At 39.2% G+C, this 26,605-nt stretch overlaps 1 protein-coding gene across 1 annotated transcript in view; it reads right to left on the reverse strand.

Annotated features, from left to right (window-relative positions):
* ANKS1A (ankyrin repeat and sterile alpha motif domain containing 1A) overlaps nucleotides 1–26,605 on the reverse strand; it is a 244,726-nt gene that overhangs the window by 123,991 nt on the left and 94,130 nt on the right. The window contains 9 exon segments of the mRNA XM_078155409.1: nucleotides 1,500–1,586; nucleotides 7,700–7,896; nucleotides 12,702–12,800; nucleotides 12,914–13,015; nucleotides 13,304–13,379; nucleotides 14,293–14,537; nucleotides 14,540–14,588; nucleotides 23,798–23,860; nucleotides 25,562–25,718. Of these exon segments, the coding sequence (XP_078011535.1) occupies nucleotides 1,500–1,586; nucleotides 7,700–7,896; nucleotides 12,702–12,800; nucleotides 12,914–13,015; nucleotides 13,304–13,379; nucleotides 14,293–14,537; nucleotides 14,540–14,588; nucleotides 23,798–23,860; nucleotides 25,562–25,718 (1,075 nt within the window).

A 26,605-nucleotide genomic window follows, 5' to 3' on the forward strand; every position in this document is an offset into this window, starting at 1 on the left:
TGGAGGTAAAGCTGTTGTAATCATCCTTTTCTTTCTTTCTAGTGATTTCTTCTAGACATTCCCTGGCTCCAAGTATAGTCACTGTAGTTGAGCCTTTTTTCTTCTTTACTTCCTTCTCTTGTCTTACAGGTTTCCTGAAAGGTTTTTTTGATCCTCCTCTTTTTCAGAATTCTGTTATTTGGCACATTTATTATTGTTGTGAGGTAGTACAGAGGACCTTGGTTTAATCATAACCTCCTCGCCAGAACTGCTCTATTTTTATTACAATGGGCTACATGTGTTACAGGAAAGATTCAAAGCCTCTGGTAGACAAGAGAAGCAATTTTCCAAAGTGATGGGGAATAATTTAATTTTCAGAGCTTCTGTTAGGTACACAAATATCTAATCCTAGGCTCTGACAAAGTAAAACATTAATAAAAATTCAACAGTAAGAAAAGTGACTAAATTAACGTATCCCAATGACCTGCACTTATTTGTCTGTTTGTTTATTTGTTTGGCAAAGCAATCCAAGTGAAGTGACTTGCCCAGGGTCACACAGCTGGAAGCATCAAGTGTCTGAGGCCGAATCTGAACTCAGGTCCTTCTGACTCCAGGACCAATGCTCTATCCACTGTGCCACCTAGCTGGCTCATGACCTGTTATTTTTATTAAATAACAAGGTGAGATTTTATTGATATGCTGACTAATTTTGTTTAATCACTTATTTCCCTCTTTGTTATTCATTTTTATAAAGCAGTAGTGTGAAACCTGGCCACTAAAACAGACAGAAGGATCTCTGCTTTGGGCAGCGCTCAGGAGTATTGTGGGACTCAACTTGTGAAGCTCACCAGTCATGTGTTTAACACTTCTGTCATAAAGGATGATTCTCTTGGGGCTGCAGAGGAAAAGAGAATGACAGGGAGGGGAAAGGGAGATAAAGGAAGGCTATACTAAAAAACCCGGGTGCTATGAATATAAAGGAAATAAAAATCAGTAAAACAACAGGGAATGGAATTACCTGGAAAATAATTTTTTGAAATGATGTAATTTTTTTGAATAGGTAGCTACTAGCATAAAAAGGTTCGGAGTTGTTGTTTTTTTTTGCTCTTGCTCTGTTTTGTTTTACCAATCCTGTGACTGCATCAATACACAGAGCTCCCAGTGAGGAATTTCACCTACCAATACAGAGCAACACCTTCTCTATAATTTACAGTCTTACACAGTTGGCTTGGGCACTGAGACGTTAGGCACTTGCCTGGGGTCACAAAGTCAGAATATATCAAAGACGGGACTTGAACCCATGTAAGTCTTCTGGATTCCAGGTCAGCTGTCCATATACTGTCATTGATAATAAAGTTATATTCTGGAGATGAAAGACCAAAGCAAAGAGAACACAGCCAAAAGGTGCCAGGATAACATAGGTAAGGAATAAAAGGAGTTAATCATCCCAAAGCAATTACTTACTCTAATTCTCTCTCTCTCTCTCTCTCCCTCCCTCCCTCTCCTACATACACACATACCTCAGAGGATGTATGAGGACAAAGCTCCATTTCAGTGTCTTCCTCTTCCTCTGGTGGTGGTTTTGCTGGAGGGGGTGGACGTTCTCTCTATATGATTAAAAAAAAAAGCTGGCTGAGAATCTCACGCTCAAAAGGCTGAGAACCTCTCATGCCTGCTAGTCCTTATGGGTGTCACCTGGCCTAAGTGTTTTAACACTAATAAACTTTAAAAAAAAAAAAAGCCTAAGTGTTTTAGCATGTCTCTCCTTAAACATGTGGCATTTTTGGTCTACCCCTAGTTCAGTCATTCATAATTAAAACATGCCTTGAAGAGGCCAAATATGGGGTCAAAATTATTCCCTTAATAGAGATTTCTTCCTTTCAGTGCCATGTAGCTCTTGCCTTCATTTCTTAAGACAAAGGGATGAGAAATTCTATCATACATTGAGCAGCTATGAAGATAAATGATTTGCTAAATAACTAGTCACTATGCTAAGTGATGAAGATAGAAAGGTTAAAACAGTTTCCAGCCCTAAAAGAGCTCAAATCCTATGAAGGAAACAACAGATAATTACGTACACAGAAGATACATGCTGTGTAAACAGAAAATCTGTAATATCTGAGAGAAGGTACCAGTAGTTTCAGGGATGGGGACCAGGAAGGGAGTGCACTTCAGGCGTGCGTGTGTGCGTGTGTGTGTGGTGTGTGTGTGTGTGTACACGTATGTACTGCAGTGGGGGGAAGGGAGTGAGGGTGGGAGAGAGACAGGGTTGTATGTATTGGGGGGTGGGGGTGGGGGGTGAGCCCTGCAAGTGCGTAGTGTGTGTAGAGAAATAGGACCAGGAAAGGCTTCCTGTAGAAGGTAAGATTTATCTGAGTCCTGAAGGAAGCCATGAAAGCTAAAATTCAGAAGTGAGGAAAGAAATCAGAGGGGACAGCAAGTGCAAACGCACAAGATTATGCGAGGAACAGCAAGTCTGGCAGCATAGCTGAATGGTAGAGTTTGTGGACAGGAATAGGAAAGGGGAAAGTAAGAAAGAGTCAGGTTCCAAATGGCTTTAGGTGCTAAACAGAGGACTTTACATTCCATCTCACAGGTAATAGGGAGCCAGTTTATTGAGTAGAGGGGTGATATGGTCAGACCTAGCTTTAACTTTAGGAAGATAATTTTGGTAGTTGAGTCGAAGATAAAAGAGGGAGAAATTTGAGGCATGTAGACCAATTAGAAGACATAGAAAATGTCTAGTTGGGAAATGACGAAGGCTTGTACTATGGAGTGACAGTGAGTTGAGAGGATACAATGGGATGTTGTGAAGGTAGAAATGACCAAGATTTGTCAATAGATTACATATGTGGGGTGAGTCTGAGAGTAAGGGGTTGAGGACACTAAGACTATGAGATTGGGAAGATGGTGGTACTCTCAATGGTAATAGGAAAATCGGGATTAGAAAAGTTTCTTATTGCTGAGTAAAAGCTAAATGAAAAAGCATTTCATGGCTACTTACTATGTACCAAGCACTGTGATAAGTGCTAGAGATACAACTAGAAAAGTGAGACAATCCCTGATTGCAAGAATCTCCCATTCTAATTGGGGAAGACAACACATATAGACACATAAAAGAGACAAATGGCAAGGCCCAAGGGTCCTTTAGGTGAAGTAGCAGGTTAATTGGTAAATCCAGTGTGCCACAGTAGCTAGCACAGGGGAGATGTGATGGTCTGTGTGATGCTCCATATTACCAGAAAGATTGTAGTTGGTATCTCCCTCTTCCTTCAAGCTGTGTGAACAACCACATCTGCCTCAAGAGCTGGTAGGGCAGAGGGGTTGGAGGGATCTGGCTCACTATTCTTGAGAAAGGGGGAGTGGGCTCAAAGGTTAGGGTGGACTAGAGGCCCTGCGTTCCCTCTATGGATGTAGGGAGGAAGGAAAAGGTAAAAGAACATTATCAGGAAGATTGAGCAGAAGAACTTCCTGCTGAACTTGCTCTGACTGGGCTCTCATACTGCTACAACAGTACAGAGTAAATAAATTATCACAGAAATTGCAAGAATACAAAATTTAAAAATCTAAACACTGTTGTCCTCTTTAGCTGCCAGGCTAAGTCGGAATTTTCTGAAACCATGAAATCTCTACCTACTTTAATATATCCAAGAAATCAATGTCCATGAATTGACTCTTAGGAAAGCACTCAATGATCAAAACCCTAGTTTTTACTCAAACTTCAATGTTCTCCATAAAAAAAAAATTAGCAAAAGCTAAAAAAATACCCTCTCATCTTCAATCATTTTATTCCATACAGATAATTCTTATTCATTAGCACATTAAAACCTCATTTCATTTAAGCCTATTTTTTAAAAAGGAATAAGCCCCATTTTTTTCTGCTTGAGGAAAGCAGGAGGCTAAAAGAAGAAATGCTTTACAGGTAATACAATGGACTCATGGGTATGAATGTGTGAAGCTCCTAAATCCATGCAATTCTAGAGATACATGGTATTGTCCTTGATAAAGGACCCACATGCTAAAAAATCTGAAAAACAGATTTGCAACCAAAGCAGAAGCCACTTCAGCACCTTTTACATTCCAAGGAATTATTCATGTTTGATTAGCTATTGTTCTGATTGGAAAATTCCATTACAAAGCAGATTCTTGTAGGGCGATTAAAAAAGCAGGGGAAGTTAAATACACCCTCATCCTCTAGTCTACAGGGGTAGACCTACACAGAAAAGGTCAATGGGAATGTTTCCCCCAACTTGTACAGCGCTGTCACAACTGGTCTGTGCTCTATGTATGTCTATATCTATAGGTTAATTCACTGTATTTCAAAAAGAGGAGTAAATACTTCAGGAAGAAAGGGAAGAGAAAAACATTGAGTTATGAGAGCCCTCCATAGAAATCAGCCACTCAGCTGCTTCTACATGAAGAGGTAATCCTAATCCTCCCCTGCTACTAATGATTTCCGAGGTGGGCATGTGTGTGCATGTGTTTGTGTGTATTCTATATTTATTTTGCACATACTTATGTAGGTACATAGGATCAGAGGGATCACAGACCTAAAGCCCGAAAGGATCTTACACTCTAATCCCCACATCTTACAGATTAGGAAACTGGAGCCCAGGAAGGTCAAGTGATTTGTCCAAGGTCACAAAGAAGTCAACAACAGACGCTGAATTTGAACCCAAGTCCTACAACTTCAGAGCCAGCACTCATTCCCCTGTACTAGACTATCTGACAGAATATAAACTCCTTAAAAGTTATTTGATATCTGGCTATGTATCACCATTACCTAGAACAGTGCCAATTATACAGCAAGTGTTTAATCAATGTGTGTTAAGATTTGGGGAGTGTAAAAAGTAGGTATGTAGCCACTCTCCTCATGTTTCTGGAAGAAAAAATCAGAGCCTATCAGAAACCTGTCTAAGCTTCTTGCCTTCTCAATGAGTTGGGGAAGGGTGGAGGAAGGAAAAGAATTTGGGATGGAAAAAAATTTTAATGAAAAAAAAAATCTAAGAGTTAAAAGATCTGAGACCTTTGTAATCAAGAAGTAGCTACAGTGACATTGTGAAATGAGACCTGAATCACTAAAGAAATCACTCTCTTCTACTATACATCACTCAAGATAAAATCATTAGAAAAGTAAATGTGGCTTGAATACTGTGCCTGAGCAACACATTTCAATAATATGGAAACAGAAGGGTGGCACTGACAGTCACAAAGAACAAAGTATTTATAAATTACTATGTAAGAGAAAAAAACCCAACACCTAAGGTGCAACAAATACCTAGCAAACAACCAAAAGTCCTCGTTGCTGTTTGTCCTTCATTCTCAAAGAGGACCGTCACATCAGGGAGGTGATGCCATGACTTGCAAGTGAATTGGATTTAAGTGAGGGAGGGCTGTGCAAAGTCACCAGCCTCACTCTCTTCTCTGGAGCCATCTGGGTCCAGAGGCCAGATATAGAGCAGTACTACTGGAGATGGCCCCAGATGCAGTGGGAGATTTTGGCCTTTTTAATTATGTAAGAGAGAGGAAAAAAAAAAGCAAACCAACACCTACAGTGTAACATTAACTAGCAAATGACCAAAAGTCCTTAAGTTGATATTAAATTACTTGTTCCTTAACAATTAATCTAACAAGTAAAGTCTCTTGGTTTTTCACAGATCCGGTTTCCTTACCATTCTCTTCAATGGTTCCAGCTCCCCCTACTGGCCTCGTGTGCAAATGCCAAAAAAAAGAATTCGTAGCTTAATATGGCTAACATATTCAGGCAGGACATTTGGAAGAGAGTAAAACACTTAGCACTGTACGTATAGAGAAATTAAACAGGTGCCCTGTTGACCAATATCTCATCCCTAATCCAAACTCTTCAAATACCAGTCAGCTCCAAAGAGAAGTCTGGGCCTAGGCAGGGTCAGTAGTTCTTGAGATAAAACTACAGACTTGGGGGCCACGATGAAGTCAGGATCATTCTAGAGGCAAACTTTAGGTTTGGGCTTGCACCAGGAGGGCAAAGAAGGGAGAATCCATTTCATTATGGCAAACCTCTTTCTCTCACAGAACCACCAAAGACCTAGTACTCTGGAATATACTCAAAGAAGTAGGGTCTCTAGGGCTGTCAGATATCCTAGGAGCTGTAACAGATTCCTTGGCCTTTTTCAAGCCAGCCTCAATAACAAGAAAAAAATTAGCAAAAGAGCAAAATGTACTTTACTCAAGGTAGGATCATCAATGTGATCTTGGAAGCACAAAGCCAGTCTGTCTGGAATACAAACTCAAAACACCAAACCACAGTATATGACCAAGTAGGGGAAATGATTGTAGGAAAAAGTCCCCAAAGTGGCAAACCACTCTAGGGGAAACTGCTGTGGCTGCTATTTGTCTTTCATTCTCAAAATGGACCTTGACATCAGGGAGGTGATGCCATGACATGCAAGTGAACTGTTAAGTGAGAGGGCTCCTCTGATTCCTCTGGAATAATTTGGGTCCAGTGACCAGATATGGATCAGGACAACTGGAGATGGCTCAGGATGTAGTGGGGGACCTTGGCCTTTTCAAACTAAGGTTTTTAACAGGTCTCAGTTTGACTGAGGCAACATCCATTCAGTGATTAAGGCTTAATAAAAAATGAGGCAAAGAATGGCATCTTTAAAAATATTATTTACTAGGGGAAATAATATGGAAAGGAATCCTAAGAATAGCAACAAGATTCAGTTTAGAGCTATAGAAAGAGGTAGGAGCAGTGGTAAGAATGAAGGCGACAACAGGCAGGGAAAACAGGGTATAAAATAAGCTGATTTTTGATGTTCTTCACTCCCATGTTCCAAGATAAGACTAGAGAAAACACAACTTTTTATGTAGAATGTGAGGGACAAGGCTGGATAGAAGCAAATGTAAGCACACATGTAAGCATCCTAACAGTATCAATGAAGCCTCAAGATAGTTCAGCTTAATACAAATCCTGACCACATGAGTAATCCCTGAGAGCAGATGGAGCCTGAGACAGAATGCTCCATACAGGCTGGGATTAATTCTAGTAGACTTTTTATTGTTTCTTGATATAGAAATGACTCTGGGAGCCTTCTGGACAAAAAAGTAAAATATTTTAGTAAAGATTGCAAATACTTGTTGGAACAAAAACTAATGATTTTCATTTTGCTCCTTCCTTGTTTCAGAGGAGAAATGACAAAATGTTGGGAAGTCATCTCATTCAGCTGAAATCAGGAACATTCCATCTCTTAATATAAGTATCATTTCTTTATCAAGCCAACAAAGTTCTAATCAGAGCTGGAACTGTCACTACAACAGAGATTTACAAGGACCTCATGAAGAAGAGTCATACATTCTAATTAGGGGAGACAACATAAAAGGGGTCAGTTCTAGGGCAAATGGCAAGGCCCAGACCAAGAATCCTTAGGGTGAAATGGAGCAGACAAACCGTAAAGAGAGAGAAAAGTCACTTGAAGTTTAATTTACTTTAATACCCTAAACCTTTATTAAACATTTACTGTGTGCAACGTGATGCAAATGTGATGGATTCTGAGAGAAGTCTCCTCCCATATTACCCTTTCACACCCCCAAGAGCAAACTAGGTGTATGAATGCCAAGCCTGGAACTCCAAAAAGGGCAGCAAGAGGACAGAAAGACCTCCTGGCCCATCCCTGTGCTTTCCCTACCCTCCTCCCACCTTCTATGAGTTTAAAAATGAAACAAAACAGGTACACACAGGCCTCACTCCAGATGCTTTCACAATGGCTGCTTCTGCCTCCTTGGTCACAGATTCTCTGTCAGAAGACTTTCCACTGGTGATGCTATCTAGTGAGTGGCAGGAAATGGCATTATACAGAGCTTCATAGGGACCTTCCTCTTGTGAGTTCATGTCAAAATCAATGATCAGCTCATTTACTGCTTTCTCCACATCACCTGATGAGGACAAGGAGAACAAAAAAAGGAAGGAAAAGGAAAACACAAAATTAAGAACTGCAATGCCTCCAAATGCAGAATTCTGATCCTGATGAAGCTTCATAATTTTCAGACCAGTGACTGACTAGTCTGGTCCTTAGACCTAAAAATAAAGTGTTTACTTTAAACTCACAGGGCACAAAATTCAGAGGTAGGACATCAGAAACACAACATATTCCAAACTACACATGACCAGAAACTGCCTCCACAAAGCTGCTGACAGATGGTTATTCTGCTTCTACTTGAAGCTGTACAGTGATAGCCAACTCAAGACTTTTCCCAGGTAACCCATTCCCCCTTTTGGGAGGGTCTAGTTATTCAGAAGTTCTTCCTTATATGCAGCTTCAATTCATTATTCTTCATTTTGCTTTCTGGGGCTAAGCAAATTAAACTAAATCCCTCTTCTACAGGAAGGTCCTTAAAATACCTAAAGATAATTACCATGTTTGCCATTAGGACTTCTCTTCTCTACTCGAAACACTCACAGTTTTTTTAAATGAGCTGAAAAGAGTCTTACTCAGTTCAATATACTAAGCTTCTGAATGAAAGTCCATGGAAATGATATAGTGGGGAGTCTCTTATACCTTTACTCATTTTTCTGCCATCAGAAATTATTTTTGTCTTTTAATTCTTCACTTTTCTCACCATGTGTTCCTATATCTAGATAACTCTTACTGCTGAACAGAAAAGTCGATTTGGTGTCAGAAGGCCTAAGTGTGAATCTTGCCTCTACTCAAATGTGTGAGCTCAGGCAAGTTATTTACTTTTTCTCTCCTCTCTCAGCTTTCTCTTTTGTAAAATCATTGGGATTGATTAGACTAGAAATTATAGGACCTTTCTTGTTCTGAAATTTTATAATCCTATAATTATATCACATCAGAAATCCAAATTAAAATATTTTAAAGTATAATTATATACATACTAAATAGTAACAGTCAATAAAAATGATATCTCAGCAGGGATATGAGGAAACAGGTATATTTATACAATCCTGGTGGCACTATAAATTTGCTTACTCTTTTTGGAGAGCAATATGCTGACTCATAGGGCAAGAACTTAAAAAATTTGTTCAAATCTTTTCACACAATTAAAGTCAGAGTGAGAAAATAATACTAAAGAAAAAAAGCAATTTGTACAAAGAAATTCAAAGCAGTGTTATTCTTACTAGTGAAAATATTAGAAATAATCCAAATACCTCAAAGTAGAGGAATCAGCTAAGGAAAATATGAATACAAAAGAATATTATATAACATGAAAAAAAATGTGTGGATCATATCAATAAATGGCAAGATATATATATATACATAGATATAGACATATCCAGGGGGTGGGGAATCCAAAGCCTTGAAGTCACACATGGCCTTCTAAGTCCTCAAGTGCAGCCGACTGAGTCCAATTTTTACAAATAAAATTCATTTATTAAGGGGATTTATTTTGCGAACATATGGCCTCGAGTTCCCCACTCCTGGACATATCTATCTATATATAAATGTTGGGGGAAAAACAAAGTAAATACTGAGTATAATTGTGCAAAAACACATAACTTATAAAAAAAAAGGTGAAGAAAATTTAGAGTAATTAAACAGTTAATATTCCTTATTTTCTTTGGAGAACATAAACCCTTAAGGATTTTCTGTATGTGAATATGTTTATATATTCATGTGAGCACAGACATTTATGTGTTTTCCTCTACTGACCTTTAATTGTGGCATGAAGAGGGCCATGGGTTCTTGATGCCTATTAGAGGAGTATAAGTTCTGGCAGGTCCTACAAGACCTATACCAAGCTAGAAAAGCCTTAAGTATAGAACCCAAAACTGGCCTAGCTAACTTCCTAGATGCTCATAGCCTGAGGGTAAGGCACAATTAGCTCTCCTCTGAATTTACCCTCTGCTGGAAGGTAAACCAAAAAACTCCTCCCAAAGCCTCCTTTTGTAGAGGGCTCAGAATTTTCAGGCCCTCTTCCCTACCCTCTTCCCCTACCCTACCCTCTAGCATCCCCTCCCTCTGCTTTTTAGATTCTTCTAGTGTCTTACCTACTTTCATTAGAAGGTAAGCTCTTTGACCGCAGGGACTGTCTTTCCTTTTCTTATTAGGATCCCCAGCATTTAACTCTGTGTAGCCACATAATAGGCATTTAATAAATGTTTACTGACTATTAATTGACCAGATAATGAATATTTTTGGACACAGAAACTAAAACAAAAAGAGCACCTAACAGGGAATGGAGGGGATGCAATTTGCATAAGCAGAGGGATCACAGGATCATAGATTAAAAAGGATTGTAGAAACATACTCTGACCCCGTCATTTAACAGATGAGGAACTGAGACCAAGAGAAGTTACATAACTTGCTGAAAGTCATACAAAGAGCCACCGAAACAGAATATGAAACTGAATCTAGTCTCTAAATCCAGCACTCTTTCTAATGAGCCAGATATTATCACAGATGTTTGAAGTACTGAACCACACACACACACACACACACACACACACACACACAGAGTCATCACTACTTGCGGTGAATGAAAGAGAAAAAAGAGAACTACACATCTGTTATTTTGCTTTATGACAAAATGTAAGCTCCCTGAGGTCAAAGACGATTTTGATCTCATCCTTGTATCTCCAATGCTTTGTATATAGTACACATTTAATAAATCTTCGTGGAATTGAGCTGTTTTCTCTGCCATGAAGAACAATCATTACACTAGGAATGATAGAACAAAAAAAGGTTAACAAGGAACTGAAACCCTAAATAAGTTAAATAGTATGAAAGCACCTAGCTAGCATAAATTAGTTCTAATATTAGATTCCTGGAGAAATTAAAACAGCAGGTTAAAAAGTACTCTGTTGGGGGCAGTTAGGTGGCACAGAGCACCAGCCCTGGAGTTAGGAGGATCTGAGTTCAAATCTGACCTTAGACACTTACTAATTGTGTGACCCTGGGCAAGTCACTTAACCCGAATTGCCTTTAAAAAAAAAGTACTTTATGGATTTGATTACTAAATCACATTGCCTGTGCCCTTTGAAATATAATAGAGTCCAAAAGGTATTAGAAGAGTATAGAAGGACAAAAATTTCAATTTTCAAAAAGGGAAACAAGATGTATACTTCAAACTACAGAAGGGTGAACCTGAATTCAATTCCTAGAAAAATTCTAGAACGCTTTATTGAAGGGATAGTTTGTGAGCACTTCATGAAGGAAAGCGGTGAAGTCAGAATCATTGAGAACAAATCACGGTAGACTAGACCCTTTCCTTTTTTGGACTACTTTACTATATTGCTGGATCAGCAGAATTTTGAACACTGTGTAATAGCCCTTGAATACAAAAGGGCATCTGACAAAGTTTTTATATCCTTTTAGGCAAGATAGAGATAGGTGAGCTAGACAACAATAGAGTTAGACAGATCTGAGACTGAGTGAATGACTGAATCAAAAGACAGGTGATAGATGAACGTACTCTTGCTAACCTAGAAGGGTGTCATTAGTGAAGTATCCTTTGTCTTTGGTTTTCTGTTCAACATAGGATCACAAATTTAGAGCTGGAAGGGACCTTAGAGGTAAACTGGTTTAAAAAAAAAAAGCACCCTTCATTTTATAGATCAGGACATCAAGATTCAGAAAAGTTATGAGACTTGCCCATCAAGATAAGTGACAGAACCAGGATTTGAACCCAAGTCCTCTGATTCCAAGTCTACCACTCTTTCCAATATATACTACCTTAATTTATTAATGACTTGAAAGGGCAGGTGATATTTATCAAATTTATGAATTTACAAAGCTAGACAGGATCAATATCATGCTGGACAACAGAACTGGGATACAAAAAAACCAAAAAGATTAAACAAAACAAAAAATATAGTAAGATGAACTGTAATAGGGACGCATATAAAGTATTACATTTGAGTTAAATGCTTGTCTTTTCATTTTGCCAGAGCTCTGTCTTTGTTTTAGGTGACATACCTATAAGTCAAGTGGCTTAGTAATTATTCAGTTATCTTCATAGATTTATAATTGCCATAGCCACTAGGTAGTTCAATTTGAACTTAACCAGGGACTCACAACATTCTCTCTTAACATAATAGTTCAGAGTGCCCTAAGCAAATACAATCACAAGCTTGAGACTCTAAAACAATTAACAATTAACAGTTGATAGAATGGCCTAGTAATGAAGGATACGCATTATCTTTTTCTGAAAATCTACCTATCTGAATTCTGGTTAGCAGGGAAATGGCCTAAATAACTTAACCTTCTAGTTAGTGGCAGATAACAGCAAGGATTAGGTAACTTTTCAAAACTAATTTTCATCAAGTACAATCCAGCCTCAACCACCTGGCTTTTGTTATACTGTCTTATTTCTATCCCTTCCTTCCCCATCAACTTCCCCCTACCCCCACCCTGCGCTTGACAGAACACACTCCCATCCTAGACTACATGGCAGCAGGTAGGTCACATATTAATTCTGAGAAACAAAGCAGGCAAAAGAGAGAGTGCCTGAAGCACACAGACAATAAACCTGCTCAATATTATAAATATTGGAAATAAATATGCTCAATATAAGTTTAGATATGCCATGCATCAAGAAATGTACCCTTAAACTACATGCAAGCATAATTAATAGTTAATTAATAGGATGAATATTGGTCTTGCAGCATCACACCAAAAAGCTATACTTACTGTATAGACCTGGGGACTCCAAAGCAGAGAAGGGGAAATTTTACATTTGGTCCACCCCAGGCCCTAACTGGAGGACAGAGCCATGCTCACCTTGAGACTTCAGGGATGTTGAGTCCACATTAGGGACAAACGGTGACTGGGTTCTGATAGATTTGTCTCCTTTTGTACTTCTTTTCCCAGTCATGTGTTCTACAAAGACAGAGAAAACAGCTGAAGCAAAGAAGTTTCCGGGTTTACCACTCAGTCCTATCCCCAACAGCCTCACTGGGAGGGTTTCTTTCTCCTCCCGCCCATGAACTGACCTTCAATAAATGCTGCTATCTGCTGACTCTTCTGGGAAGGAAGCTCTCGAACAGTGTCTAGTGCAGTTAGCCCCCGGTTATCTTTTATGTTCACATCAATTCCTAGAGATATACACAGGAAGGAGCAGGAGAATGAGAATTTTCAAGACAGCTTCCAATAACAGCCAGACTCGAGTTCACTTACATCAACCTTCCAGCAGAAATAATGGTTATCCTCTAAAGTCATTTAATCCAGCTATCCAAAAACAGGTCTTACACTTACACAGTCAAACAAATGCAGACACACATGAACTGGGTTCAACTGCAGCCAGTGGAAATCAACCCCCTCCTGAGACGCTGTTCAGTCCCGACCCTGACATGCCGTACACAAGAGCACTGCCGACCTCTCACCTGCAGCCAGCAGGATTTGAACCACATCTGTCTTGCCAAACAAAGCAGCCTCATGCAAAGCACTGCCCTTCTCCGTCTGTAAAGCAAACAAGAACTCAGTGCAAGACATAGTCAGAAATTATGATCCCAGAGATTAGCATGGGTTTACATGACAAACAGAAATTCCAAATTATTAAAGCCAACAGAGGGGACACAAAGGAAAATACACCACAGACACACACACACACACACACATACACACACTCTCTCTCTCTCTCTCTCTCTCTCTCTCTCTCTCTCACTCACTCACTCCTCTTCATAATCTTCTCTTTTAGTTTTCTCTGTCTGTTTTACAATATTTATACATGGCTCCTATCTTTGGCATGTGAGATAATACAGCAGTGGGCCACATGTGACCCACCCGCTCCACTTGCTGTCTAGCTACACACATCTATAAAGCCCACAGTACAAGGATCATAAGGGAGAAAAGTGCTGGAGGAAGACTGAGTGCAGAGGACTGAATTCACCTCCACTTTAGCAGTAACTTGATCCATGTAAAGATTATGACACTGGGCATTATTCTGAAAGATGAGTACATATAAATAAATTTGGATTTTCATTCCATACCTTTATGTAGGAAAGCTCTGAGGACACTTTACTATGTCACATAGTAACAACATGAATTTACCAAGAATTATGGGCTCTGAAGTAGTAAAAAGAGGAATCCCAACATTCAGAAAGCAAAAAAAAAAAGGGGGGGGATTGGTTCAAATGGAAGAGCAAATTATGTTCAAATCTAGAGACAAGTTTTCAGGAATTGTCCACTGAAAAGAACCTAACCCAAACAAGCTGAAAGGAGGGATATATCTCTTATTAGCAAATAGTTCCACATTTTAATTTTAAAATGAGTGAAAGCATTTTTCTAAATGTATCCAATGATAACAGCCCATAAGCATAAGCCTTTACTGTAGAAGCCAAGACCCTTAAAATTTGAAGATTATCGTGGCTACCTGGTAGTTGCTATCCATCCCAGCATCCAGAAGGACACGGACCACAGCTTTGTGACCATTTCGTGCAGCCAAGTGCAGAGGAGTATGTTTCTTAGTGTTGCAGCTTAAGAGGTTGGGGTGAGCATTGAGCAGCATCTTCACCACCTCCAGCCTCCCATAGAGTGCAGCCAGGTCCAGTGGTGTCTCAAACTTGTTATTGCGCATGGTGGGATCAGTTAGTTCCTCCAAGAGGACCTTCACCACCCAGTATGGCCATATTGAGCTGCACAGTGAAGGGCCGTCTCATTGTCATTGTTCTAGAGAGTTAAAAAAGGAGACCGGCATAATCAGGTAGGCTTAATGACATGGACAAAAGGGCATCAGATGGAAATAGCACTAGTAAAACTATTGAAGTTTAAATGAAGAAAATGGCAGAAATATTTCTGTAACACATTAATTTGAAAATATTTAGTAAGTGATTGATCCTCACTGCACCTCTTCTGAAGTGATTAATTCGTAATTTAGGTAAGTGTCACTGATTAGAGTGGTCAATATGGCTTGGCTTGGAGGCATGTACCAGTTCTAATGACCCACAAATGTCAGTTCCTAATGAACTCGTCAAGCCACACTGACCACTCCAATTGGTGACATTCTTACCTAAATTATGAATTCCCTACTGCAAAAGAAGAGCAGTCATCTACTAAGTATTTTCAAATGGATGTGACTGACCATGTCTCTCCCATATTTTGTGCAGAATGAAAAAGATAGCATATGCATAGAAGAGATTCTATAGAAGTCTGGTACAGATCAAGTACAACAACATCACAACCATCAGTTTAATTTAAACTTCAATCAGTTTTACAATACAGTACTTATCTAACTACATTATTTTGATGCTCAATTTGTCAGCCATCCCATTTGTCTTAATCTCCAGCATTTACAGAAATGCTATGCATTTTCATATGGCTTCTAGCATGCAAACCAATCATGAATGCTAAGGATGGAAACCACCCAGAAGAACAGTGCTAATCATTCTACACATCAGCCAACAGCCAGAGGAGGAGGTAGGGGGGACGCACGGAGGGAGACGACGCCCAGGACAGGGGATGATGACAGGAAATGATGCTAAATGCAAAAGGAACTCAGAGATCCCTGACTACTGCACTGCTTCTACTGGAAATGCCTGAACCAATTAATACATGCAATATCTATCATAAAATAGCAGTGCAAGGAACAATTTTACATAGAAGATAAAATCAGACTTTTCAAAGTTGTTTGCAAGGTGCAAAATATACCAACATAATGTTTATATTAATTCAAATTCAGACCTGCCCCTCAACCCCAATTTCACTTTTATCTAAAGAGCATAATCAGAAAAGGAAAAAGGAAGAAGTTTCAGAAGCATTTATTAGGCTAACATATCCAAAAAACATCAGTTGTTCCAACTGTGTTGCAACTTTTCTATTTTCTTCCAATAAAAAATATATATACATATACTGCATAACTGTATGACATGGAAAAAAAGGAATTTCCATGTGACTTCTTAGGAACATTTAGCAAAGCATTTATTGTGGTGATTTAGGAAGAATTTTTAAAATTCATCTACCAGCTTTGCAACTTTGAGAGACAGACAGTGCTTCAGAAAGGGGGGCATGGCTAAAAAAATCATTATTTTGCACCTTTCAAACTGTAAAAATAAAAACCTCTACAATTGCTTTAATTCTATTAATAATGTTAAAACATATTCTAAGGGTTACCCAATACCATGCATGCAACTCCATCTGCTTTTGATATGGCATTTGACTGCATCATTTTTTCCAGCTGCATTGTCACCCAGAAAGATCTGGAGCTGCTAGGAACAGGACCTCTATGACTAGAGTTTACCAATAAACTACAATGAAGAAAATCAGGACAGAAGAAGCAATAAAAGCAGCCACAAGCAGAAGTAAATGCACACAGATAAATATAGGGTGCAGAGAAAACAAAACATTAAGCTCAAACAAGGCTCAAGTGAAGTAGCTGCTGGGGTGTACTTCAATCATCATCACCAGCCTCTGTCAATGACCAACAGAGTCTGCCCCTTAGTGCACTGAGTGCCTCTAAACTCAAAGAAGCACATAAAGAGAGAGACAGACAGACAGAGAGAGAGAGAAAGAAAGAGAGAGAGAGAGAGAGAGAGAGAGAGAGAGAGAGAGAGAGAGAGAGAGAGAGAGAGAGAGTGTGAGAGAGTGTATGTGTGTGTATGTGTGTCTGTCTGTCTGTATGCCTGCCAATGGCAGCACACCTGCCTGAAGGGAGAGCATCTTTGGGGCCACCTGGCTTCTTTCTGCTCAGCCATACTGTGCCACTCACAATCAGCCTCATGGAGGGACCTAGTCTTTTTGAAACCTGGCCAAGCTTCTTTATATCCACTACATGACCCATTACCTTGCCTGGCAGCTTGTGCCTCCAGTCATAGATAGCAATCTTGGCTTCATGACTTTGTAATGAGGTCTATTTTCTGGTTTAGCCTTCTCCAAACTGGCAAATAGAAAGTCCCTTTTTACAATGAGAAAGCAAAGCCTACGTGTAACTTGTGTCACGTGATTCCTCTTTCATCAAAATAAAATAAATACAAACCCTACACAGTTTGAGTAGGGAAACTTTCATCCAGGAAAGTCCATCTACTCTAGAGGAAACAGGGTTCTGTTACTTACTGTATTAATTTTTCTTTGTTTAAGCACAAGTCAGTTGCCAATCAATTCAAAGCAAGTAGACTATAAAAACATACAGCAAAGAAAACCAAAAGCTCTCCTGTGGATTTCTTTTGCAGATGAAATGATGCTACCTGTTTCTTAACCCTCAGCACTCACCCAACTTGCCTCAAGGCTGCCACACTAGAACCAAGTTTCATTTACCATTAGTAGAAAGCAATTTACATTCTCTCTCTCAACACTGGTCACTGGGACAAACACCAATAGCTCTCTTGTTCTCAAAGACAGAAAGTAATATTCTCATGCTCCAGGAAAAAGGAGATACCTGATGCCTGTGGTCAAACATTCACCTTCTCCCTCTCCTTCTCTCTCTCATACAGATATTTGAATCTGAATGTCCTTGTTATTAACACTATTTCTCCTTTGGAGTAAAAGAGTTAGCAAACCATTAAGTCAGTCAAACATCAAGAACCCAATGAGAACCATTAAAAAATATAGGGATGTAAAGGGTATGACAGTTTTCTAAAACTAAGCACGCCCTGAAACCTCTAGAAGTCACATCCTAAGTACTAACTTCAAACCCTAAAGCATTCCAAGAATCAGTGAATCAAAAACTGGAAACAGAAGTGGTAACATGGGAACATGAACACCATACTTCTAAACACCATAATTTCTAAATTCTCCTTCACAAATTTCCCATTCCTACCCATCTGCCATTTGGAAGACCACCTGTCTATTTGCCTAACTGTAATTTAGTATTTGGAAGAATTAGAGAGAGGATGAACTATATATATGCATAGTATATAAAGCCATGCATCTTGGCATCTGGTGACCCCTTCCCCTTAAAGTATAAATTCCAAACATGACATCCTCAAATTTAAAACAAAAAACTACAGAGTAGTTAAAACTACTTATCTGTGGTCATTGGTCAAGAGAGGAGATATAACATACAAATACAAATTACTAGCAGCTAAGAACTATGTGGGGGCATTATCATAGTAGCCATCAATAGAAGAACATACATAACAGAGTCTCCTCTCTTCCAAACACCTAAAGTATGATTCAGCTTGTAAACTAGTGTCTTTGTGTCACACTTAGGCAAACCTTTCTGCAGGATATTGAGGGGCAATTTGTCGCTGAAGGAGTAGTGGAAATAACTAGGGATGTTTATCACAAAGAAAAGAGGTTTACCATGAAGAAGAAGACTCAGAGGCTATGTAACAACTGTTCTCCAATGTCTGGAGGGCTGTCATTCGGAGAAAGAAGATGACTTTTACATGCTGCTCTACCGAACACAATTAGGACTTATAGATTACTAGAACGCATATTTCAGTTCAACATAATGAAGAACTTTCAAACAAATAAAACTAAACAAAAATGGAAAAGGCTGCCTCTTGAAGTGGTAAATTTCTCACCAATAAAAGTATCCCAAAGTAAATCAAATGATTACCTATAATCAACGGTGCAAGATTCTTGAAGCAGGTGGGAGGATGAAATAACTTCAAAAATACTTCCCAACCTTTTTTTTTCCTTTTTTTTAATATAAATTTATTTTTATTTTTCAATATTCACTTCCACAAGATTTTGAGTTCCAAATTTTCACCCCTTCTCACCCCTCCCCCCACCCCAAGATGGCATGCATTCTGAATATCCCTTCCCCTAGTCTGCCCTCCCTTCTATCTCTCCCCCCTTCTCCTATCCCCTTCCCCTTCTATTTTCCTGTAGAGCAGGATAGACTTCTGTACCCCATTTCCTATATTTCTTATTTCCCAGTTGCATGTGAAAACTTTTTTTTTAAAACATATGTTTTTAAAACTTTGGGTTTCAAATTTTCTCCCTTCCTCCTTCCCCACCCACCCTCATTGAAAAGGCAAGCAACTCAATACAGGTTATACATGTGCAGTTATATACAACACTTCCATAGCAGACATGTGAAAAACTAACTCTATTTCCCTTAATCCTATCCTGCCCTCCCATTTATTCTATTCTTTCTTTTGACCCTGTCCCTCCTCAGAAGTGTTTGCTTCTGATTACCCCCTTTCCCAATCTGACCTCCTATCATCCCCCTGCTCTCTTGTCCCCTTCTTCCCCTACTTTCCTGTAGGGTAAGACAGATTTCCATACCCAGTTGAATGTGTATGTTATTCCCTCCGTAAGCCAAATCCTATGAGAACAAGATTCACTCATTCCCTCTCACCTCCCCCGTTTCCCCTCCACTGTAAGAGACTTTTCTTTTCTGGTTTTTTTTTGTGAGATAATTTACCCCATTCTACCTCTCCCTTTCTTCTTCTCCAAGTATAATCCTCTCTCACCCCTTAATTTTATTCTCCAGAAATGACCCCTTAATCTTCAACTCACCCTGTGCCCTCTGTCTATCTATACATACATACATACATACATACATACATACATATAATTTTTTCCCTCCAACTACCCTAATACTGACAAAGGTCTCATGCGTTATAAATATCATCTTTCCATGCAGAAATGTAAACAGTTCAACCTTAATAAGTCTCTTATGATTTCTCTTTCTTGTTTACCTCTTCATGTTCCACCTGAGTCCTGTATTTGAAAGTCAAATTTTGTATTCAGCTCTGGTCTTTTCATCAGGAATGCTTGAAAGTCCTCTATTTCACTGAATGACCATTTTTTCCCCTGAAAGATTATACTCAGTTTTGCTGGGTAGGTGATTCTTGGTTGTAATCCTATCTCCTTTGCCCTCCAGAATATTATATTCCATGCCCTGTGGTCCTTTAATGTAGAAGCTGCTACATCTTGTGTTATCCTGATTGTGTTTTCACAATACTTGAATTGTTTCTTTCTGGAAGCTTGTAATATTTTCTCCTTGACCTGGGAACTCTGGAATTTGGCTACAATATTCCTAGGAGTTTTCCTTTGGGGATCTCTTTCAGGAGGAGATCGGTGGATTCTTTCAATTTCTATTTTGCCCTCTGGTTCTAAAATATCAGGGCAGTTTTCCTTGATAATTTCTTGAAAGATGATGTCTAGGCTCTTTTTTTCAATCATGGCTTTCAGATAGTCCAATAATTTTTAAATTCTCTCTCCTGGATCTATTTTCCAGGTCAGTTGTTTTTCCAATGAGATATTTCACATTCTCTTTTATTTTTCATTCTTTTGGATTTGTTTTACACTGTCTTGATTTCTCATAAAGTCACTAGCTTCCAATTGCTCTATTCTAATTTTTAAGGAAGCACTTCCTTCAGTAATCTTTTGGACTTCCTTTTCTATCTGGCCAATTTTTCTTTTTAGGGCATTCTTCTCCTCATTAGCTTTTTGGACCTCTTTTGCCATTTGGGTTAGGCTGTTTTTTAAGGTATTATTTTCTTCAGTATTTTTTTGGGTCTCCTTTAGCAAGCTGTTGACTTGTTTTTCATGATTTTCTTGCATCACTCTCATTTCCCTTCCCAGTTTTTCCTCTACTTCTCTTACTTGCTTCTCAAAATCCTTTTTGAGCTCTTCCAAGGCCTGGGACTGATTCATGTTTTTCTTGGAGGCTTTGGATGTAGGAGCTTTGACTTTGTTGTCTTCTTCTGGTTGTATATTTTGATCTTCTTTGTCACCACAGTAAGATAATATAGTCTGACTCTTTTTGCACTGCTTGCTCTTGGCCCCAGCTAATTACTTAAGTTTTAAACTCTTTGTTGAGGTAAGAGTCTACTTCCAATGTGGAGAATGTACTGTCCCAAACTTCGGGGGTTTGTACAGCTGTTTTCAGAGATACTTGTAGAGACCTGTAAATTTTCAGTTTTTCCAAGGTGGTATGATAAGGGGCGAGGTGTTTACTCCTTTCCTGGTCTGTGCTCTGGTCTATCAGTGACCACAAGCACTCCTTTCTGTCCTGCAACTGTGAGGAAGATTTTCTCTTCACAGCTATTACAAGCTCCACCATGCCAGCACTCCTCCTCGCCCCAGGACCACTGCCCGGAACTGTGACCCAGATCCAAGCACAGGCAAAGCAAGAGATTCCTACCTCAGCACTGGCAAAGGGATCCTTGCAATCCCTCTCTGATCAGCCACTGGATTCCCCCTCAGTCTGTGGGCTGGAAGCTCAGGAGGCAGCCACCGCCCTGGCACTCTGCACTCTGTGCTCTGCATCTGGCTCTGAGAACTAGTTCCTCTCTCAGCACCACAGAAACAGATTTTTCCCACTGACCTTCTAAATTGTCTTTGCTTTCATGGGTGGAGAAGTCTGGAAGCTGCCACAGCTGCCTGCGATTCAGTCCTCTGAGGCCTGCTCCAGGTTTGCTGCAGCCTGCACGCCCATACCGCACTGCGCTCCACTCCCAGCATGGTGCGATATACCTTTCAGATCAACCATTCATGTTGTCTTGTGCTGGAAATTTGTTTCATTCTGTCTTTTTGTGGGTTCTGCTGCTTTAGATTTGTTTAGAGCCATTTTTTATAGGTATTTGGAGGGGTTTGGGGGAGAACTAATGCAAGTCACTGCTTTCATTCTGCCATCTTGGCTCCGCCCCCCCCTTCCAAACCTTAATAATCTGCTACTTTAAAACACAGTTCCTCCTTCTGGCAATTTTATGATATTCTAGTATGACTGAATTGTTTAAAAAACAGTTCTATATTCACATAGGTATTATCAATGTTGAAAGGTTTCTTCTGGCTATTTGCAAATAGGCAGGGCTCTAAGCACAACATTAATGTTAATAAAAATTCCATTTGTGTTAAAAAAACATTAGACTCTTCATCTCTACATGCAACTATGTAGAGCAGCAGTGTCAAACTCAAATAGAAACAGAGGCCACTAAATCATACATAAGGATCCCTGTGGACCACATATTGACTTAGTTTTAAAATGTGATGCATCTACATTTTACTGTACTTTTATTTATTTTGTTAACTATTTCTGAATTATATTTTGGTCAGGTTTGGGTCTCACTCATGTGGGCTCCATGTCTGACACCTCTGAGCGACACAAAAAAGCAAAATGCATTTTAGCAAAATGACTCTCAGACAGCCCAAGTAGATCACTGAAAACAATCACAGGCATAGTGCAAGAAGGTTCTGTTTATGGTGTAGCTATTGGAATCCATTCCAATTTGTCACCCTAAAACCAATATGTATTATTTTCATCTTTCAGAGTGCAGTTTTTAATAACTATATTGCTTTTTCAGTTTGGTAACAAGGTGTTACTTAAGGACACACTCTCATTCTTTTTCATTAATTAGGCCCTTCTTTAGCTATGCAGGCTAAATCTAAGTGACAGGAGAAAGTATTTTCAAAACCACAGTGTCTCTTTAAAACTTCCTTTTGATCGTATGCTTTAGTAACTAAACTAGCCACAAAAAGGAAATACTTCTAAATCCCTGACCTCTGTTCTCTGAATGTGGTTCTCACTTTAAGTGTATCATTTTTAAAAACTTCCATCATGAAAATTACCAGATTCCCAGATTCTTTTGAGAAATGAACTTTCTGTCCACAGCTTGAGGCCAGATCTCAAAAATATTTAAAACACAAGATATGGAAAATGGAAAAGGATACAAGGACAAAAGGGTCTTCCCAAAGCTGTACCCGGTATGTCACTGTAAGAAAAACCTATATATCCCAAGAATCCTGGTGACACAGTCTCTCTAGATTACATTGCGATCAGTTGGGAAAAATCTCAATATCCTTAATGGCTATCAAGAAGGAGAGGGAGAGAGAGATCATCAATGTTGAATAGCTCCTTAACAAAATGAGAACATGAAATTTACTCTCAGCTCCTTTGAAACGTAAAAATTAGTTTATACCTGCTTTCCCTTCAGAAAATTCACTGAGAAGAAACAGAAGGTAGCTAATATGGGCAACATTATGACTCAACCAGAGTTTGGTTTATTTCTTCTACACAAGAGATCTTGTGTGAAATAAAATCTCTGGTCAAGCAGAGTCGCTATGACTGAGGAAGCTTGGGCTCAAAGGGAAAAATGGTGGTGGCCAGAGAGACTCCAAATGGTAAAGTCAGCTGAGCATGACACACTTAAAACCACATCCCAACATAAATCAACAGACTCATTACTTGCTTCCAGCCCAACAACAGATAAAACTCAATTAAATATGGTATGTGTCCCTTTTCATTGATCTTCTCTCTGCTGATGGCCTCGTCGAGTAACTTAAGAAACTTCTCTGATCCACGTCATCAGCTGTTCAATTTTCATGGGGATTTGTAATCTATTTTTGTGCTTTTTTTGTGGGTCAAGAATGACTAAGCAGAAAGAAAAGCAAACAAAGACTGGAGACAGAAGACTGAGGCTTAAAAGCCAGACACAATGTACACACTTAACAAAACAAGACTGAGGGAGCAAGCAGGCAAGAGTCCCAAAAGAGGCTACCCATGGCCTTTTTCTCCTACCCCCACCATGAGCCACAGATCAAGCATCCCTCACATTGGAAAGAAATATGGAAATCAGATCCCAAAAAGACATGAAGAAAATGTTCCAGCAGGTAAAAGCCTCCCATTATTTGTGCTTATTAAGAATATTAATTTATCTAATTATCCTTGAAGTACATGGATTTTTCTAACAACAATTTTTAAAACCTAGCATCAAATTAAAGAGACTGTGCCCTAACTCCCCCCACCTTTATTGATTTTAAGCTGTTCAGATTTTTCTTTAATAGTTGACAGCTCTACAGTGGGTGATTTGGATTTTTTAAACCATTTTACCATCCCCAGAAACAGAACAGAAGGAGACATGACTACAGCAGCCATCAACCGGGATGATGAAAACTGCCTGAGCAGGAGAGTGGGAGCAAGAGGAAACCCACGACTGGGTGCAGCTCGGAGCAATGATGCAGAGAAATCCTGTCAGCTAAGTACACACCTTTGCATTGATATAAGGGTCAAAGGGGCCGTACTTTTTGAGTTCTTTGATCTCAAGAGCATTCTACAAAAAGGAGAGGAAAAGAAAATGTGATGATAAAATGGATGAAATACAGCAATAAAGTAATGTGTAGCCCCAAGGGCGAAATCAGATTCACCAGGGTACCTTGAAAAGAAATCACAGCAACCCAACCTCCATGGTACCTCATGTCACCACTAATCACCCCATTTGTATAGGCAGTCAACTGAAACCATCACATTAATAGTTTCTAAACAAATCAATGTAATGACCAGTTAATTGACTTTTTCCATTTGCAAAGACTATCAAAATCCATCACGTTCCCCAAGGAATGGTGGGCAATTCTCTTAAGATACCAGCCCTACTCTAGTGCTGACCTGTTAGACAGATTTTCATAACATTGAACTGGAATCCCATTCTCACAAACTATTCCCTACCCCCACCCCCCTATCTCTACCTACCATGGATGATCAAAGTAGGATAAAGCTGTGACATAGATCAGGGTTTCAAACTCAATTACTTAGCTTTACCAGGATCCAAGTTCCAAGGTAAAAATTAGGACAGAAAGGATTGAAAAGTTATGAACATTTCTTAAATAAGAGATATTATTTGTGTAGCCATTTAAAAACTGAGGAAGAACAATTAAAAATAAACTTCCTCCTCTGTGCCCTTTGGCAAAAGAGAATTAACAATCAGCCACTGGGACTAAAACAATATAATAAAACTTATACTTTGTTAATAGTAGTTATCCCTTAAATGTTAAAAAAGAAAGTAAGGATTAATCAAATTTTGATGACCCACACCTAGACACTATAATCTCAAAGTGAATGGAAAACTGGCTAACAGCCATATATAAGCACCAAGGAAGCAGCTAGATGACCCAGTAGATAGTGCTGGACTCGGAGTCAAGAAAATCTGAATTCAAATCCTGCCTGAGACACTTACTAGCCATGTGACTCTGAACAAGTCACACAACCTCTCTCAGCCTCAGTTTCTCATTTGTAAAATGGTAGATCATAACAGTACCTACATGATTGTTGTAACGATCAAAATGAACATGTCAAGTGCTTTGCAAACCTTAAAGTGCTATATAAATGTTAGTCATTATTATTTCAATATAATGCAAACTGAAAGCTCTTCTGTCTTAATTTTCTCGTGCCTAAGGGCTAAGATTCCTTCTTATAAATTATGCCACACCTCTAACAGCTTAGCACAACCCTGTAAGGCCACTGCTGGAAGACGATACCTTGTATGTTTGTTCCTCCACGAGGATGAGACCTCTCTCAGTTTGGGTGGCTTATTTGTGAGGAACAATATCAACTTAAATGCTACAGACCAACAGTTACTTACTCAGCTGAGGGACTTAGGAAAATGGGGGTGAAGGTATTATAGTAAATGGATGTAGTTTTATTTACATTCTCAACAACCAAGAGCCATAATTTCCTCTTTCAAACAGTATTATGAAATAGAGAAAAGGATTTCTTCAGCTCTGGCAAGAAGAGTAGGCATAGAAAGAGGAGCTGTCAAAAAGATAAAGCCTTTCAATCTACATGCCAGAAGCATACTCCTTCCTCACAGTCTACACATATGCCCACATAACTACAATGTGCAAGGATAATGAGATTTACCAACAGGAAGTAGCATTGTGTCCAAGAAGAATAAACCAAGACTGCGGTTATAGAAATAAAACATCCCCTCCCACCACATTCTCCTATAGTCAGATTACATGAAAAGTCTTCTTCCGACCTGTTCATTGACTTTGGTGTGGGAGGGTCCTTGGTGGATGAGTAATCGAACTATCTGAGCATCCCCCTTCCAGGCTGCCAGGTGAAGAGGGTAACAGCCTTTACAGTCAGCCACATTGGTCAATGCATCATTCCTTAGAAGAACCTCCACCACGTCCCTGGAAGGCAACAACACCTGATGAGCTTGCATAATTCAAAACTCTCTTTCCTGGGTTCCCAATCTTTAGTTGAGCCAATCTCCTTCAGCCCTCTTTCTCTCAAGCAAACTATTTACACAGATATTGACAGGAGAGTCTAACTTTCTGGAGCCATGTTGTCTGAATCACTCTTCCCAATTATCTTGGCCTCTTTGACACTATTTCATTTCTATTCATGTGAAAATGTCAGGCTTCCTTATCTATACCTTGAAATCACCCTTGCCTGGATGCTTTAATAGCATTCTGGAATAGAATTTATGGAAATATAGTGATGCAAAAACCCCTGGTACAATTTAATACATTATTCAAGGGAATTATCCTTTCGTGTTGACTGCAGAAGGATAGATGGGAGTAGAAGTTAATTCAAATATAAACCAAACACATATGGTATAATTTGAGTACTTTGGAAAGGGGAAGTTAGCTTTCTTCTTGGTGACACTATTAATTAAGTAAATACAAGTGCATAATTATCCACCACATACACTAAATCAGAGAAAATCTCCACGGTGAATAAAAACCACCAATATTAACACAAAGCATGACAGTAATGAACAATCCTAAGGGACTAAACAAGGATGAACTATTTATGTTCTAATATGGAGAGATGATACCTGTGTCCTCTCTCATCCCTTTGGGGGCCAGAGAGTCTAATTAGACAAAAGGCCCAGAAGTGGTTCTGTTATATCTTGGTTTAAAAAAAAAAAGAATGGAAAGAGAGAGGAAGAGTAACACACTAGGGTGAGGAAAGGAAAGTTAGGGGAAATTACCTCATATAATCAGGATGAACAAGTAGAAAATCTATGTGAAAAAGGATTGGGAGGAGTAGCCAATGCTTGAACCTCACTCTC

This window comes from Phascolarctos cinereus, unplaced genomic scaffold (assembly GCF_003287225.1).
Source record: "Phascolarctos cinereus isolate Bilbo 61053 unplaced genomic scaffold, phaCin_HiC Scaffold_5;HRSCAF=322, whole genome shotgun sequence".
Lineage (NCBI taxonomy): Eukaryota > Metazoa > Chordata > Mammalia > Diprotodontia > Phascolarctidae > Phascolarctos > Phascolarctos cinereus.